General features: G+C 48.6%; 1 protein-coding gene across 1 annotated transcript in view; it reads right to left on the minus strand.

Moving 5' to 3' along the window:
• Positions 1-12,333: 12,333 nt before the first annotated feature.
• The window catches only part of LOC123190040 (WD repeat-containing protein YMR102C), a gene marked incomplete in the record, with an annotated part of 4,187 nt that continues 474 nt past the window's right edge, over positions 12,334-16,046 (minus strand). The window contains 6 exon segments of the mRNA XM_044602594.1: positions 12,334-13,399; positions 13,516-13,609; positions 13,721-13,849; positions 13,944-14,101; positions 14,189-14,279; positions 14,385-15,473. Coding sequence (XP_044458529.1) covers positions 12,867-13,399; positions 13,516-13,609; positions 13,721-13,849; positions 13,944-14,101; positions 14,189-14,279; positions 14,385-15,449 — 2,070 coding nt within the window.

Genomic DNA, 16,046 nt, shown 5'->3' on the forward strand with positions numbered 1-16,046 from the left:
AACGTCACAACGTAACTGGGTGACTATAAAGGTACATTACAGGTATCTCCGAAAGTGTCTGTTGGGTTGGCACGAATCAAGATTGGGATTTGTCACTCCGTATGACGGAGAGGTATCTCTGGGCCCACTCGAAAATGCATCATCATAATGAGCTCAATGTGATCAAGTGGTTGATCACGGGATCATGCATTACGGTACGAGTAAAGTGACTTGCCGGTAACGAGACTGAACAAGGTATTGGGATACCGACGATCGAGTCTCAGGCAAGTAACGTACCGATTGACAAAGGGAATTGAGTACGGGATTGATTAGGTCCTCGACATCGTGGTTCATCCGATGAGATCATCGAGGAACGTGTGGGAGCCAACATGGGTATCCAGATCCCGCTGTTGGTTATTGACCAGAGAGTTGTCTCGGTCATGTCTGCTTGTCTCCCGAACCCGTAGGGTCTACACACTTAAGGTTAGGTGACGCTAGGGTTGTATAGATATGAGTATGCAGTAATCTGAAAGTTGTTCGGAGTCCCGGATGAGATCCTGGACGTCATGAGGAGTTCCGGAATTGTCCGGAGGTGAAGAATTATATATAGGAAGTGTTGTTTCGGCCATCGGGAAAGTTTCGGGGTAACCGGTATTGTACCGGGACCACCGGATGGGTCCCGGGGGTCCACCGGGTGGGCCCATCCATCCCGAAGGGCCCCATGGGATGAAGTGGGGAGGGGAACCAGCCCATAGTGGGCTGGTGCGCCCCCCCCCCTTGGGCCCCCCATGCGCCTAGGGTTGGGAACCCTAGGGGAGGGGGCGCCTCCACTTGCCTTGGGGGTACTCCACCCCTTGGCCGCCGCCTCCCTTAGGAGATCCCATCTCCTAGGGCCGGCGCACCCCCTAGGGGGCCTATATAAAGGAGGGGAGGGAGGGCAGCAACACCTCAAGCCTTGGCGCCTCCCTCTCCCCTGCTACACCTCTCCCTCTCGCAGAAGCTCGGCGAAGCCCTGCTGCGATCACTGCTGCATCCACCACCACGCCGTCGTGCTGCTGGAGGTTCATCAACCTCTCCTTCCCCCTTGCTGGATCAAGAAGGAGGAGACGTCATCCGCTCCGTACGTGTGTTGAACGTGGAGGTGCCGTCCGTTCGGCACTTGGTCATCGGTGATTTGGATCACGGCGAGTACGACTCCATCATCCCCGTTCTCTTGAACGCTTCCGCTCGCGATCTACAAGGGTATGTAGATGCACTCTCCTCTCGTTGCTAGTTGACTCCATAGATTGATCTTGGTGAAACGTAGGAATTTTTTTTGTTTTCTGCTACGATCCCCAACAGTGGTATCAGAGCTAGGTCTATGCGTAGTTACTATGCACGAGTAGAACACAAAGTAGTTGTGGGCGTCGATATTGTCAATTTGCTTGCCGTTACTAGTCTTATCTTGATTCGGCGGCATCGTGGGATGAATCATCCCGGACCAACCTTACATGTACGCTTACGTGAGACCGGTTCCACCGACTGACATGCACTAGTTGCATAAGGTGGCTGGCGGGTGTCTGTCTCTCCCACTTTAGTCGGATCGGATTCGATGAACAGGGTCCTTATGAAGGGTAAATAGAAATTGGCAATTCATGTTGTGGTTTTGGCGTAGGTAAGAAACGTTCTTGCTAGAAACCTATAGCATCCACGTAAAAACTTGCAACAACAATTAGAGGACGTCTAACTTGTTTTTGCAGCAAGTGTTTTGTGATGTGATATGGCCAAAAGTTGTGATGAATGATGAATGATATATGTGATGTATGAGATTGATCATGTTCTTGTAATAGGGATCATGACTTGCATGTCGATGAGTATGACAACCGGCAGGAGCCATAGGAGTTGTCTTTATTTATTTATGACATGCGTGTCAACATAAACGTCATGTAATTACTTTACTTTATTGCTAAAGCGTTAGCCATAGTAGTAGAAGTAATAGTTGGCGAGCAACTTCATGGAGACACGATGATGGAGATCATGGTGTCATGCCGGTGACAAGATGATCATGGAGCCCCAAGATGGAGATCAAAGGAGCTATATGATATTGGCCATATCATGTCACTATTATTTGATTGCATGTGATGTTTATCATGTTTTTGCATCTTGTTTACTTAGAACGACGGTAGTAAATAAGATGATCCCTCATAATAATTTCAAGAAAGTGTTCCCCCTAACTGTGCGCCGTTGCGACAATTCATTGTTTCGAAGCACCACGTGATGATCGGGTGTGATAGATTCCAACGTTCACATACAACGGGTGTAAGACAGATTTACACACGCAATACACTTAGGTTGACTTGACGAGCCTAGCATGTACAGACATGGCCTTGGAACACAGAAGACCGAAAGGTCGAGCATGAGTCGTATAGAAGATACGATCAACATGAAGATGTTCACCGATGTTGACTAGTCCGTCTCACGTGATGATCGGACACGGCCTAGTCAACTCGGATCATGTTATACTTAGATGACTGGAGGGATGTCTATCTAAGTGGGAGTTCATTGAATAATTTGATTAGATGAACTTAATTATCATGAACTTAGTCTAAAATCTTTACAATATGTCTTGTAGATCAAATGGCCAGCGTTGTCCTTAATTTCAACGCGTTCCTAGAGAAAACCAAGCTGAAAGACGATGGCAGCAACTATACGGACTGGGTCCGGAACCTGAGGATCATCCTCATAGCTGCCAAGAAAGATTATGTCCTAGAAGCACCGCTAGGTGACGCACCCGTCCCACAAAACCAAGACGTTATGAACGCTTGGCAGACACGTGCTGATGATTACTCCCTCGTTCAGTGCGGCATGCTTTACAGCTTAGAACCGGGGCTCCAAAAGCATTTTGAGCGACACGGAGCATATGAGATGTTTGAAGAGCTGAAAATGGTTTTCCAAGCTCATGCCCGGGTCGAGAGATATGAAGTCTCCCACAAGTTCTTCAGCTGTAAGATGGAGGAAAATAGTTCTGTCAGTGAGCACATACTCAAAATGTCTGGGTTGCATAACCGCTTGACTCAGCTGGGAGTTAATCTCCCGAATGATGCGGTCATTGACAAAATCCTTCAGTCGCTTCCACCAAGCTACAAGAGCTTTGTGATGAACTTCAATATGCAGGGGATGGAAAAGACCATTCCTGAAGTATTTGCAATGTTGAAATCAGCAGAGGTAGAAGTCAAAAAGGAACATCAAGTGTTGATGGTGAATAAAACCAGTAAGTTTAAGAAAGGCAAGGGTAAGAAGAACTTCAAGAAGGAAGGCAAGGGAGTTGCCGCGCCCGGTAAGCAAGCTGTCAGGAAGAAGCCAAAGAATGGACCCAAGCCCAAGACTGAGTGCTTTTATTGCAAGGGAAGTGGTCACTGGAAGCGGAACTGCCCCAAATACTTAGCGGACAAGAAGGCTGGCATCACAAAAGGTATATGTGATATACATGTAATTGATGTGTACCTTACCAGTACTCGTAGTAGCTCCTGGGTATTTGATACCGGTGCGGTTGCTCACATTTGTAACTCAAAGCAGGAGCTGCGGAATAAGCGGAGACTAGCGAAGGACGAGGTGACAATGCGCGTCGGGAATCATTCCAAGGTCGATGTGATCGCCGTCGGCACGCTACCTCTACATTTACCTACGAGATTAGTTTTAAAACTCAATAATTGTTATTTAGTGCCAGCTTTGAGCATGAACATTGTATCAGGATCTCGTTTAATATGAGATGGCTACTCATTTAAATCCGAGAATAATGGTTCTTCTATTTATATGAGAGATATGTTTTATGGTCATGCTCCGATGGTGAATGGTTTATTCTTAATGAATCTCGAGCGTAATGCTACACTTATTCATAGTGTGAATACCAAAAGATGTAAGGTTGATAATGATAGTCCCACATACTTGTGGCACTGCCGCCTTGGTCACATAGGTGTCAAACGCATGAAGAAGCTCCATGCAGATGGACTTTTAGAGTCTCTTGATTATGAATCATTTGACACGTGCGAACCATGCCTCATGGGTAAAATGACCAAGACTCCATTCTTAGGAACAATGGAGTGAGCAACCAACTTATTGGAAATCATACATACTTATGTGTGCGGTCCAATGAGTGTTGAGGCTCGCGGTGGCTATCGTTATGTTCTCACCCTCACTGATGACTTGAGTAGATATGGGTATGTCTACTTAATGAAACACAAGTCTAAGACCTTTGAAAAGTTCAAGGAATTTCAGAGTGAGGTTGAAAATCAACATGACAGGAAAATCAAGTTCTTGCGATCAGATCGTGGGGGAGAATACTTGAGTCACGAATTTGGCACACACTTAAGAAAATGTGGAATAGTTTCGCAACTCACGCCGCCTGGAACACCTCAGCGTAATGGTGTGTCCGAACGTCGTAATCGCACTCTATTAGATATGGTGCGATCTATGATGTCTCTTACCGATTTACCGCTATCATTTTGGGGCTATGCTTTAGAGATTACCGCATTCACTTTAAATAGGGCTCCGTCGAAATCCATTGAGACGACACCGTATGAATTATGGTTTGGGAAGAAACCTAAGCTGTCGTTTCTAAAAGTTTGGGGATGCGATGCTTATGTCAAGAAACTTCAACCTGAAAAGCTCGAACCCAAGTCAGAGAAATGCGTCTTGATAGGATACCCTAAAGAAACTGTTGGGTATACCTTCTACCTCAGATCCGAAGGCAATTTCTTTGTTGCCAAGAATGGGTCCTTTCTAGAGAAAGAGTTTCTCTCGAAAGAAATAAGTGGGAGGAAGGTAGAACTTGATGAAGTATTACCTCTTGAACCGGTAAGTGGCGCAGCTCAAGAAAATGTTCCTAAGGTGCCTGCACCGACTAGAGAGGAAGCTCATGATGATGATCATGAAACTTCAGATCAAGTTGCTACTGAACTTCATAGGTCCACAAGGACACGTTCCACACCAGAGTGGTATGGCAACCCTGTCTTGGAAATCATGTTGTTAGACAACGGTGAACCTTCGAACTATGAAGAAGCGATGGCGGGCCCGGATTCCGACAAATGGCTGGAAGCCATGAAATCCGAGATAGGATCCATGTATGAAAACGAAGTATGGACTTTGACTGACTTGCCCGTTGATCGGCGAGCCATAGAAAATAAATGGATCTTTAAGAAGAAGACAGACTCGGATGGTAATGTGACCATCTATAAAGCTTGGCTTGTCGCTAAGGGTTATCGACAAGTTCAAGGGGTTGACTACGATGAGACTTTCTCACCCGTAGCAAAGCTGAAGTCCGTCTGAATCATGTTAGCAATTGCCGCATTCTATGATTATGAGATATGGCAAATGGATGTCAAAACGGCATTCCTTAATGGTTTCCTTAAGGAAGAATTGTATATGATGCAGCCGGAAGGTTTTGTCGATCCTAAGAATGCTGACAAGGTGTGCAAGCTCCAACGCTCGATTTATGGGCTGGTGCAAGCATCTCGGAGTTGGAACATTCGCTTTGATGAGATGATCAAAGCGTTTGGGTTAATGCAGACTTATGGAGAAGCCTGCATTTACAAGAAAGTGAGTGGGAGCTCTGTAGCATTTCTCATATTGTATGTGGATGACATACTGTTGATGGGAAATGATATAGAATTCTTGGAAAGCATAAAGGCCTATTTGAACAAGTGTTTTTCAATGAAGGACCTTGGAGAAGCTGCTTATATATTAGGCATCAAGATCTATAGAGATAGATCGAGACGCCTCATTGGTCTTTCACAGAGTACGTACCTTGACAAGATATTGAAGAAGTTCAAAATGGATCAGTCAAAGAAGGGGTTCTTGCCTGTATTGCAAGGTACGAGATTGAGCTTGGCTCAATGCCCGACCATGGCAGAAGATAGAGAAAAGATGAGCGTCGTCCCCTATGCCTCGGCCATAGGGTCTATCATGTATGCTATGCTGTGTACCAGACCTGATGTAAACCTTGCCGTGAGTTTGGTAGGAAGGTACCAAAGTAATCCCGGCATGGAACACTGGACAACGGTCAAAAATATCCTGAAGTACCTGAAAAGGACTAAGGAAATGTTTCTCGTTTATGGAGGTGACGAAGAGCTCGTCGTAAAGGGTTACGTCGATGCTAGCTTCGACACACATCTGGATGACTCTAAGTCACAAACCGGATACGTGTATATTTTGAATGGTGGGGCAGTAAGCTGGTGCAGTTGCAAGCAAAGCGTTGTGGCGGGATCTACATGTGACGCGGAGTACATGGCAGCCTCGGAGGCAGCACACAAAGCAGTCTGGGTGAAAGAGTTCATTACCGACCTAGGAGTCATACCCAATGCGTCGGGCCCGATGACTCTCTTCTGTGACAACACTGGAGCTATTGCCCTTGCCAAGGAGCCCAGGTTTCATAGGAAGACCAGGCATATCAAGCGTCGCTTCAACTCCATTCGTGAAAGTGTTCAAAATGGAGACATAGAGCTTTGTAAAGTACATACGGACCTGAATGTAGCAGATCCATTGACTAAACCTCTCCCTAGAGCAAAACATGATCAACACCAGAATTCCATGGGTGTTCGATTCATCACAATGTAACTAGATGATTGACTCTAGTGCAAGTGGGAGACTGTTGGAAATATGCCCTAGAGGCAATAATAAAATGATTATTATATTTCCTTGTTCATGATAATTGTCTATTATTCATGCTATAATTGTATTATCCGGAAATCGTAATACATGTGTGAATACATAGACCACAATGTGTCCCTAGTGAGCCTCTAGTTGACTAGCTCGTTGATCAACAGATAGTCATGGTTTCCTGGCTATGGACATGGGGATGTCATTGATAACGGGATCACATCATTAGGAGAATGATGTGATGGACAAGACCAAACCTAAGCGTAGCACAAAGATCGTGTAGTTCGTTTGTTGTAGCTTTTCTGGATGTCAAGTATCATTTCCTTAGACCATGAGATTGTGCAACTCCCGGATACCGTAGGAGTGCCTTGGGTGTGCCAAACGTCACAATGTAACTGGGTGACTATAAAGGTACATTACAGGTATCTCCGAAAGTGTCTGTTGGGTTGGCACAAATTGAGACTGGGATTTGTCACTCCGTATGACGGAGAGGTATCTCTGGGCCCACTCGGTAATGCATCATCATAATGAGCTCAATGTGATCAAGTGGTTGATCACGGGATCATGCATTACGGTACGAGTAAAGTGACTTGCCGGTAATGAGACTGAACAAGGTATTGGGATACCAACGATCGAGTCTCGGGCAAGTAACATACCGATTGATAAAGGGAATTGAGTACGGGATTGATTAGGTCCTCGACATCGCGGTTCATCCGATGAGATCATCAAGGAACATGTGGGAGCCAACATGGGTATCCAGATCCCGCTGTTGGTTATTGACCAGAGAGTCGTCTTGGTCATGTCTGCTTGTCTCCCGAACCCGTAGGGTCTACACACTTAAGGTTCGGTGACGCTAGGGTTGTATAGATATGAGTATGCAGTAATCCGAAAGTTGTTCGGAGTCCCGGATGAGATCCTGGACGTCACGAGGAGTTCCGGAATTGTCCGGAGGTGAAGAATTATATATAGGAAGTGTAGTTTCGGCCATCGGGAAAGTTTCGGGGTAACCAGTATTGTACCGGGACCACCGGATGGGTCCCGGGGGTCCACCGGGTGGGGCCACCCATCCCGGAGGGCCCCATGGGCTGAAGTGAGGAGGGGAACCAGCCCATAGTGGGCTGGTGCGCCCCCCCCCCTTGGGTCCCCCATGCGCCTAGGGTTGGGAACCCTAGGGGAGGGGGCGCCTCCACTTGCCTTGGGGGGACTCCACCCCTTGGCGCCGCCCCCCCCTAGGAGATCCCATATCCTAGGGCCGGCACACCCCCCTAGGGGGCCTATATAAAAGGGGGAGGGAGGGCAGCGACACCTCAAGCCTTGGCGCCTCCCTCTCCCCTGCTACACCTCTCCCTCTCGCAGAAGCTCGGCGAAGCCCTGCTGCGATCACTGCTGCATCCACCACCACGCCGTCGTGCTGCTGGATCTTCATCAACCTCTCCTTCCCCCTTGCTGGATCAAGAAGGAGGAGACGTCATCCGCTCCGTACGTGTGTTGAACGCGGAGGTGCCGTCCGTTCGGCACTTGGTCATCGGTGATTTGGATCACGGCGAGTACGACTCCATCATCCCCGTTCTCTTGAACGCTTCCGCTCGCGATCTACAAGGGTATGTAGATGCACTCTCCTCTCGTTGCTCGTTGACTCCATAGATTGATCTTGGTGAAACGTAGAAAACATTTTTGTTTTCTGCTACGATCCCCAACAAGTTGTCGTGTACGACGATGTTACGACGGTCTGACGTTTCGTAATCCTACCCGACACTCTCACGGCGATTAGCTAATCTTCTGAACGGTGAACCGTTTGTGATGGGCCGCGCATCATAAACGTAGCACCGCAGAATATCGACTGCGATGGCAATGCGAGCAGAAATGAGTAGGAGTACTATAGGGGCCCTATCCCCGACAGTTTCTGGGTCGTGTGGGAAGGACCCCCCATCGCCCACACTCACTTGGCGACGGTTCCAAATGCCGTCGCGGAAAGGGGTTAAAAACCGTTTGTTTAGGACCGACGTGCACCAGTGCCTCTTAAATAAATACTTTGAGTCATAGAGTTATGTTGCGATGTGATGTTGTATCTACACATACTATGCATATTCTGTGTATGTTTTGAAATGCATTGGTATGTGTGAGATTCGACACCTAGTTATTTGCTTTTGCTAGCCTTTCCTATAGGGAAATGTCTCCTAGTGCTTTCACTGAGCCTTGATAGCTCGCTACTGCTCCGGAACACATATATTGACTGGCATGTATCATTATTTGCTCCTATGTATGCCCCTATGGGAAAATGTCACGCGGTGTTTACTATTGTCCTTGTGGCTTTGCTACAACTTGGTTACACTCGCTAGTGACCGACACGTGCATTGTTGGTTTATGTATGTCTGTCCCTGTACGTCTGTGCCACCTTGGTTTATGACTAGCCATATCAACCCGGGTTATCTGTCATATGGATGCTCGCGTCACAATCATATACGTGAGTCAAAAGATGCAAAACGGTTCCAGCCAAGGTAAGGGCGGCAGCCATGGGTTACCAGGCGTGAGGCCGCAAAGTGATATGATGTGTTACATGCTACATTGGTGTGACTTAGGATCGGGATCTCGATAGTTACGATACACCATCCTAGATAAAAAGGCAATAAGACCAGCGTTAACCTAGCTCACACGTGACAGGTTCGGCATACCAAAAACAATATGCACTGGTTGGCACCCTCTTATTACCTAATGATATGTCATATACAACTGATATACATCCTCTGAAGTTGATTTGTAAGAAGATTACCTGCTGGTTTTGCTAGATCTGGCTGCTTCTGCGTCGTCTCCACCCTTGGACTCTATGACCATTGAAGATTTGGGGTTGGGGTCAACGTTGGTAGGAGGAGGGTATGCGGAGAGGGACCATAGGGAAGAGGGGGCGGCTGCCGGTACCAAGCCTTCCTGGAATGGGCCGCCGGGTCCGTGAGAAACACCAGGAGGAGCCGACGAGGTGGGGTGAACTGCGACTGTGACTTTGTGAAGAGGGAGGGGACGACTTGTTTCTGAGGGAAGATGGGTGGGGTGAGCGTGGGTGGAGCTCAAATGAACAAATTACACGATGCCCTAAAAACGAGAACCAAAACGCTTAAATTTTTTATGGACAGGCACGCCTATTACATACGCGCGCACAAGTCACATAGGCGACCGAGGCATGTCCTGCCTAATTGGCAGGCGACACAACCGAGGGCATGAGACTCCTAATTGGAAGGCGGCATGATCGACGGTCTGACACGCCAAGTAGGCAGATGGTTGGACGAACTACAATTCCAAATTGTCAGGCTGCAATGCCGGTATACAGCCACGCCTAACAGAAGGGCGTACTTATATTTTTGAAACGCCAAACCCTAAGGCGAATCATAAGTGAAACACGCCAAACAGATGGACGTGTTAAGATTCATGTATTAACACCTATCAATTAAGCGTTTTAGGTGTACATCAAAACATCCAACTAGGACAGCAGATGTACTGATGCAAGGATGCTCGAATGGTCGGAATTGCAAGAAGGCCAGATATTCTATCTGCAATCGCGCCTTTCCATCAGGCGCGTCAGGCCGGCACCATGCTGGCAGTGTGACCGACTACCTCGACCGTGACTGGTCAAAGGCGCCTTCGTGGGCGGCATGGCTACATGTAAGTGACACACCTATCAGTCAGGTGCGAAAGGGGTCAGGTGACGAAATAAGTGTTTGGAGGGTAAGGGGATGACAAGACCCTCCAGGGGTTGTTTGGTTTCTAGCCACATCTTGCCACACTTTGTCACACGTCACCTTAGGTAAGTTTGACCAAGCTAGATGGGTGTTTGGTTCTAGCCACACCTAAGGCAAGTTTTTTTTAATGAAAAGTGAATCCCACATGGCATAAACACAAGACGTGTGACAAGATTTTCTTAGGCAAGCCAATGTGGCTAACAACTTAAGCAATTCAAGTTAGACAAGTGTGACAAAAATAATATGGCAATATATGACAAACACAGTCCAAACCTGCGAAATGTGCTGGTTGAGTGTAACGCGGATCACCACTCCCATCGTGACGCGCAGCGCAATGATCCGGGCGTGGCCAGAATGTTCAGATTCAGAGAGAGCAGAGCGTACCAGCACGGCTCAATAATTCGGGCCCTAGCAGCAGCGGTAAATTCCTTTCTACTGTTCCGCGGCGCCACCAGCATCACGGCCCGCGTCGTGGCCTTTTCGGCCTTCTCCGACGTGCTCTGTGTGCTGCAGCAGGTAAACCAAACAAAACCAAACGACACGGGGGAATGGTCAGGGCAGGAGTGTCGCGGACGGGAGCAAACTAATCTGACTGTTTCAACGGGACTACCACTAGTCAGTTCCAAGCAAAGGAAAGCAAAGCCTCTGTTGACTGCCGTAGTTCTACTTCTATATCCGTGTGTATGCCCCGATACCAATGATGGCGAGAACCAGTGCACTGTAAACACCAACACAGCTGCGTGCTTATACTGTAAAATACTCGAGACCTAGCTGACAGGAGGTGCGCCTGTAATTGTCAGCAGTGCTGTCAGGGCGGTCAATCACTTCATGTTTTATCTAGATTAATTAATTAATTCTATATTTGTTAATTAGAAGCATAATTCTGATGTGATGCTCGTACGTGCAGCCAGGTGCTGACACCTTTCTAGTGTGTTGAAGAGCATGAGTGAAGTTCTCTCCAGAGCGAAATGCACGGCTCACACTCATCGACCACCGACGCCAGTTCACGCAGCGCTCTGGCTCTGTCAGAAGCATTACGGCCACTGTACTGTACTGCGTCGTCTCAACTCAACTCATCTCATCTCATCTCATCTCATCTCATGATGTGCAGCATGAATGCCTTGAGGGTAGTCCGCCGGGCAGCTGTTACGGAAGCAGTGACCTAAGGTAGATTGCTCCGCGTTATCTCACCGGGACCAGCACGAGAAAATTAATATGACGCCAACTACAAACATATAGGAGTAGCTGCGACTTGCATTGGTCTCCACATGTCAATCATCCAGGCCGAGTAGTAACCTAATGGTTTGACAAACAGCCTCAACTAATCTCGGTTAGTTTAGACTAGACACCACTGACTGACATATTCAGAGGCAAATCATCCGCCGTCTTGGCTCTTGCTCGACCCAAGTGAGGCTTACGAGTATACAATTGCATGCGAAATATTTTAGCGAGTTGAACCTGGAGAAGTCCCGGCGAATGGCATCGGAGCCACATGCACCGGAGAACCCTTTCCCAACCCTAAAATAGCAGTGGAACGAACTGACTTTCATTTTCTTTGAAGCAAGTGGAACTAAGTTGGATCTGTATCTAAGGAACTATAGTTTACATGCCGACCAAATAATGCAAGTTCCAAGGCTGCAGCAGCAGGATGATACCCACTCTACCGCATTTGCAGATGTTTGCAAAGGAAAACACAGGGCGTAGCAGCAGATACTATCAAGGAGACGAGATGCACATTCGGCAGGTCGGTCCGGCCTCCAACAGATTCAGGACCAGCATATTTATGGGACGAGCAAGTAACATGGGGGGATCGATCAATCAATCAAGGGATCAACCACCAAAAGGTCCCATTACAGGGACAATAATTACCTTTTCAGCACCCGCACAAGGTCCACACCAAACAGCTTACAGCCAGAACCACAAGCTAATCACATCTGAAACTGAATAGTACGAGCATACAAGGCTAAGTTGAAGAGAAGTGGACACTGAATTTTGAACGAATGAACGAATTTTCCGTATACTCGGATGGATGGAACATATGTATCCGACAGTTCCATCAGTCCCCCTCCCACACAATCAGCGGGATGAGGAGAATTTACACTCAACTTACGCTAACATTTCCGCGGCATATCATCAAATCAATAGAGCAATCGAAAGAAAGAAAGAAAGAAAGAAAAAGGGCAAAGGACGAATCTGATCTAGGCTGAAAGATCTCTCTACAAAAAAAGGGGTGGTACAAAGCTAGCGAGCGAGCTAATAGCTACAGGGCCTGCCACGAACAACAACCGCTGATGATGAAGAGATCTCGGAGGACCACCGGGTTGATTATGTACAAGCACTGGTCCATGCACGATTCAGCAGCAGGAGCACCGAGCATGTGATGTCTTGTACCAAGAAACCGCACACACGCGCTGGTCCAGCGCCATAGCTGGGGTGCACGGGCGCTTTTCTTCATGGCCGGCCATGTGGGAGGCGCCAATGCTGCCGTTCACTTGCTTTCACCGGGCGCTCCGGATGAACCAGTCACCGTTGCACCGGCAGGCCGTAATTCTGGAACGACCTGATCCGGCCGTCCCATCCCGCGGTGACGATCACCCGGCCCCAGGAGTTCGCCGTGCTCTGGGAGCAGTTCCTCAGAAGCTTGTGCTGCGTCTCGTCCAGGCTTGCGCCGATCGAGCCGGACGGCAGCATTTCCTCCGGCCAAGTTGCCGAGGCGCCTTTGCACGACGGCTCGGCGAACAACTCCTGGTTGAGGTTGAAAATGCCAGGAGCAGAGGGTCTTGAAGGAAAACTTTTGCTGGAACTGTACTTGAATTGGATATGAGAGGCCAAGGAAACATGGCTCCTTGGTTTTGTGCCGTGCCATGGTATCGCGATGGCTGCGTTGTTGGATAGGAAGCGCTCAGAGGAATATGTGGTTTTCGCTTGTCGCCACACAGAATCATCTTGGTTGTCACGGTTCCAGACATAAATGTTGGAGTCTTCACTGGCAGAAACTATGTGCTCCCCGTCTGGTGTGAAGGATGCTGACATCTGGCATGAACCACTTCGGAGTCCTGATGATGGTTTACAAATATTATTAGTCCATTGAAAGTTATGATTTCAGAGAGAAAAACTATAGAGGTAAATGTTGAATATAGCAAAAGGAATAGAGTAAGTATTTGAGACGTACCACTGTAATTCTGAATCACATTGGTTCCATCCAACATCCTGATCTTGGAGTCGGCAGATGTTACCATTAGTTTACTTGGGTTGTTTGGACAGAACTGCCATGGAAATGGAAGAGCAATAGTAAGAAACATGCTTGATGAATAATAGGGCTGATGAAGATATCAATTACAACAACAGTCATCCTTTTCTTGTAAGTAGATGATTACCTGAAAACTTGTGATTCTCTTCAAAGAGGATTTCTTGCCGCTGAGTGCAATCTGATTTTCCAACCGCAGCAGGCCGTCCGATGCGTCGTAAAAGCGACAATTTCCAGTAATCGTTCCAACCACTACACCCTGCAGAAAGCCGAAGGAAAATTGGAGATCAGTCTCCAAACTATCGAGGTACCAAATTTATCAAAATAACTACAATGGTGCACTAAAAACGTACCTTTCCATCAGGTCGGTAACAGACCGCTGTAACTATGTCTCTAACATCTGCCCAGTCGACAACGCTGCATCTAGTTATGTTCCATACACGAACTTTGCCGTCAATGGATCCAGTGATGAAGCAATTGTCGTCTGTCGGATTAAATTGGACACAAGTCACTGCAAAAATTTGGAGAGCAAGCTGTCAGCTTCAACCCATGAGTAAAGGTATAGGCAAGCAGAGAAAATATGAATTTGCAAGCCTACCAAAGTTGCTATGCGGGAAAACTCTGATGCAGTTTGCAGATCCAATTTCCCACAGGCGGACAGTTTTGTCTGTTGAAGCCGATAATAGATGCTGCAAGGTATCAAATTTTAATCATCATCAGTAAAGAGGTATATATAGGAGAAACAAAGAACAATCCCATTAGGTTGATAAAAAAAATACACTTCTTCAACTGACCTTGTTTGACCAGGACAGATCCAATACATCAGCAGAATGCCCATAGAACTCATGCAATGGTTCCTCTGAAATTTGGAAAACCATTGTTGGAATCACAATGCAGGCAGAGTCTCCAGTCTTCTTCATGCCCATACTCTTGGATTTGCGCAGCTTCTCGCTGTCGACACTCACCGGCGCCAACCCGTTCTTGCGCCGCGCCTTGAGGTAGACGCAAGAGGGGTCATCCAGAGGAATTTTGCAGTCATCAGACTGCAAAACACCCCAAACCCGGACAACTCCGTCTTCGCCGCCGCTTGCTAGGAACTGCCCATCAGGACTGAATTTCATCGTCAGGATGGCACCATCATGTCCCTTGATCACTTGGCCTTGGTACAGGGCAGACAATTCCTTGGACCGCTTCCGGTACGATCGGACCTTGACCCTCTCATACCTTCCACCATGAATCTGCTCGCTGTCAGAGGAGCTGGTGCTAGGCTCATCCGCCGCATTATCCACCGCACAAACGGCCACGCCCAGCCTCTCCAGCCATCCGCTTCTCCTCCTCTCAACTGTCCTCGGAGCGCCGGAAGGCTTGCCATTTCGGCTCATAAGCCTTCTGATAAACGAGAACGAACTGGAGCTCCGGCTGACCTTGCTGCTGCCATCGTCCTTGCTGGATCCACCGACGGAATTGTCGTCGGACGCGCCGCCCTCGTCATAGCTCGTGGTCTCCTCCGTGGACCAACTGGACATGGAGCAGTCGTTGTCCTCCGAGTGCGACGACAGCCTCCCGGTCTCCGGCACAGCCTCCTCCTGCTGCTTCTCCACCTCGCCGGCGGCGCAAGCGGGATCCACCGCCTGCCTGGGGCTCGGGCCGCACTCGAGGCCCATGCTTCTGAAGAAGCGCTCCTTCCTGTCCCGCACGCTGTCGAGGCCATCGAGGCCGCCGGACGACCACGGCAATGCCGGTGCCGGGCTGGGCGCCGGCGACGGCAGCAGGTCCTGGCGCGTGTCGAAGAAGGCCTCCTCCTCCGCCTCCACCCTACCGCTACTAGAGCTCTCCCGCGCTAACTGGCACGACTCCATGGATCGATCGCTGTTGTTGGGAGGCTGCAAGAATGATACAGTTGCAGATAAGCTACAGTGTGGGGAACAAACAATCACATCTCAGAGCAGCCGTGCGGGCACGCGCTTATATAACAGTAGAGGGAGTAGAGCGGCAGGGGCAGCGGCCGGGGGCGCGCTGAATTGCCTCGGCGGCAACTTGGGGACGAGAAAGCGAGCGCGGACGGACGCGAGAGGAGAATTTTTTTTTTTTTGAAACAGGCGTGATTAATCAAGAGTTAATAAAGAAATTAGAGCACCAAATCGGAACTAATCAATGGCCCCGTATCTGCCATGAAATCCCGGGCCTCGCGTGGCCGAATCGGCCCCGAGCAATGCATGCATCTGGCCGCGGCGACGCCAAGTTAGCAACAGCCAGCCAGCCAGCCGCTCGCCCGCGCGCGCCCATTGTTAAAGCGGAGCGGCAACGAACCGGAAGAAAAGAACTTTTTTTCTCCTCTCGTTGGAGGAACGGGCGGTGAAGCGAATTGGGCGACACATATCTCGAAAGGACTTGCCGACGCGGGGGGAGGGGAATAGAAAAACGAAACTCGCGGGAGGGGAAGCGCACCTGGGCCG

The sequence above is a fragment of the Triticum aestivum genome, chromosome 2A (assembly GCF_018294505.1).
Source record: "Triticum aestivum cultivar Chinese Spring chromosome 2A, IWGSC CS RefSeq v2.1, whole genome shotgun sequence".
Lineage (NCBI taxonomy): Eukaryota > Viridiplantae > Streptophyta > Magnoliopsida > Poales > Poaceae > Triticum > Triticum aestivum.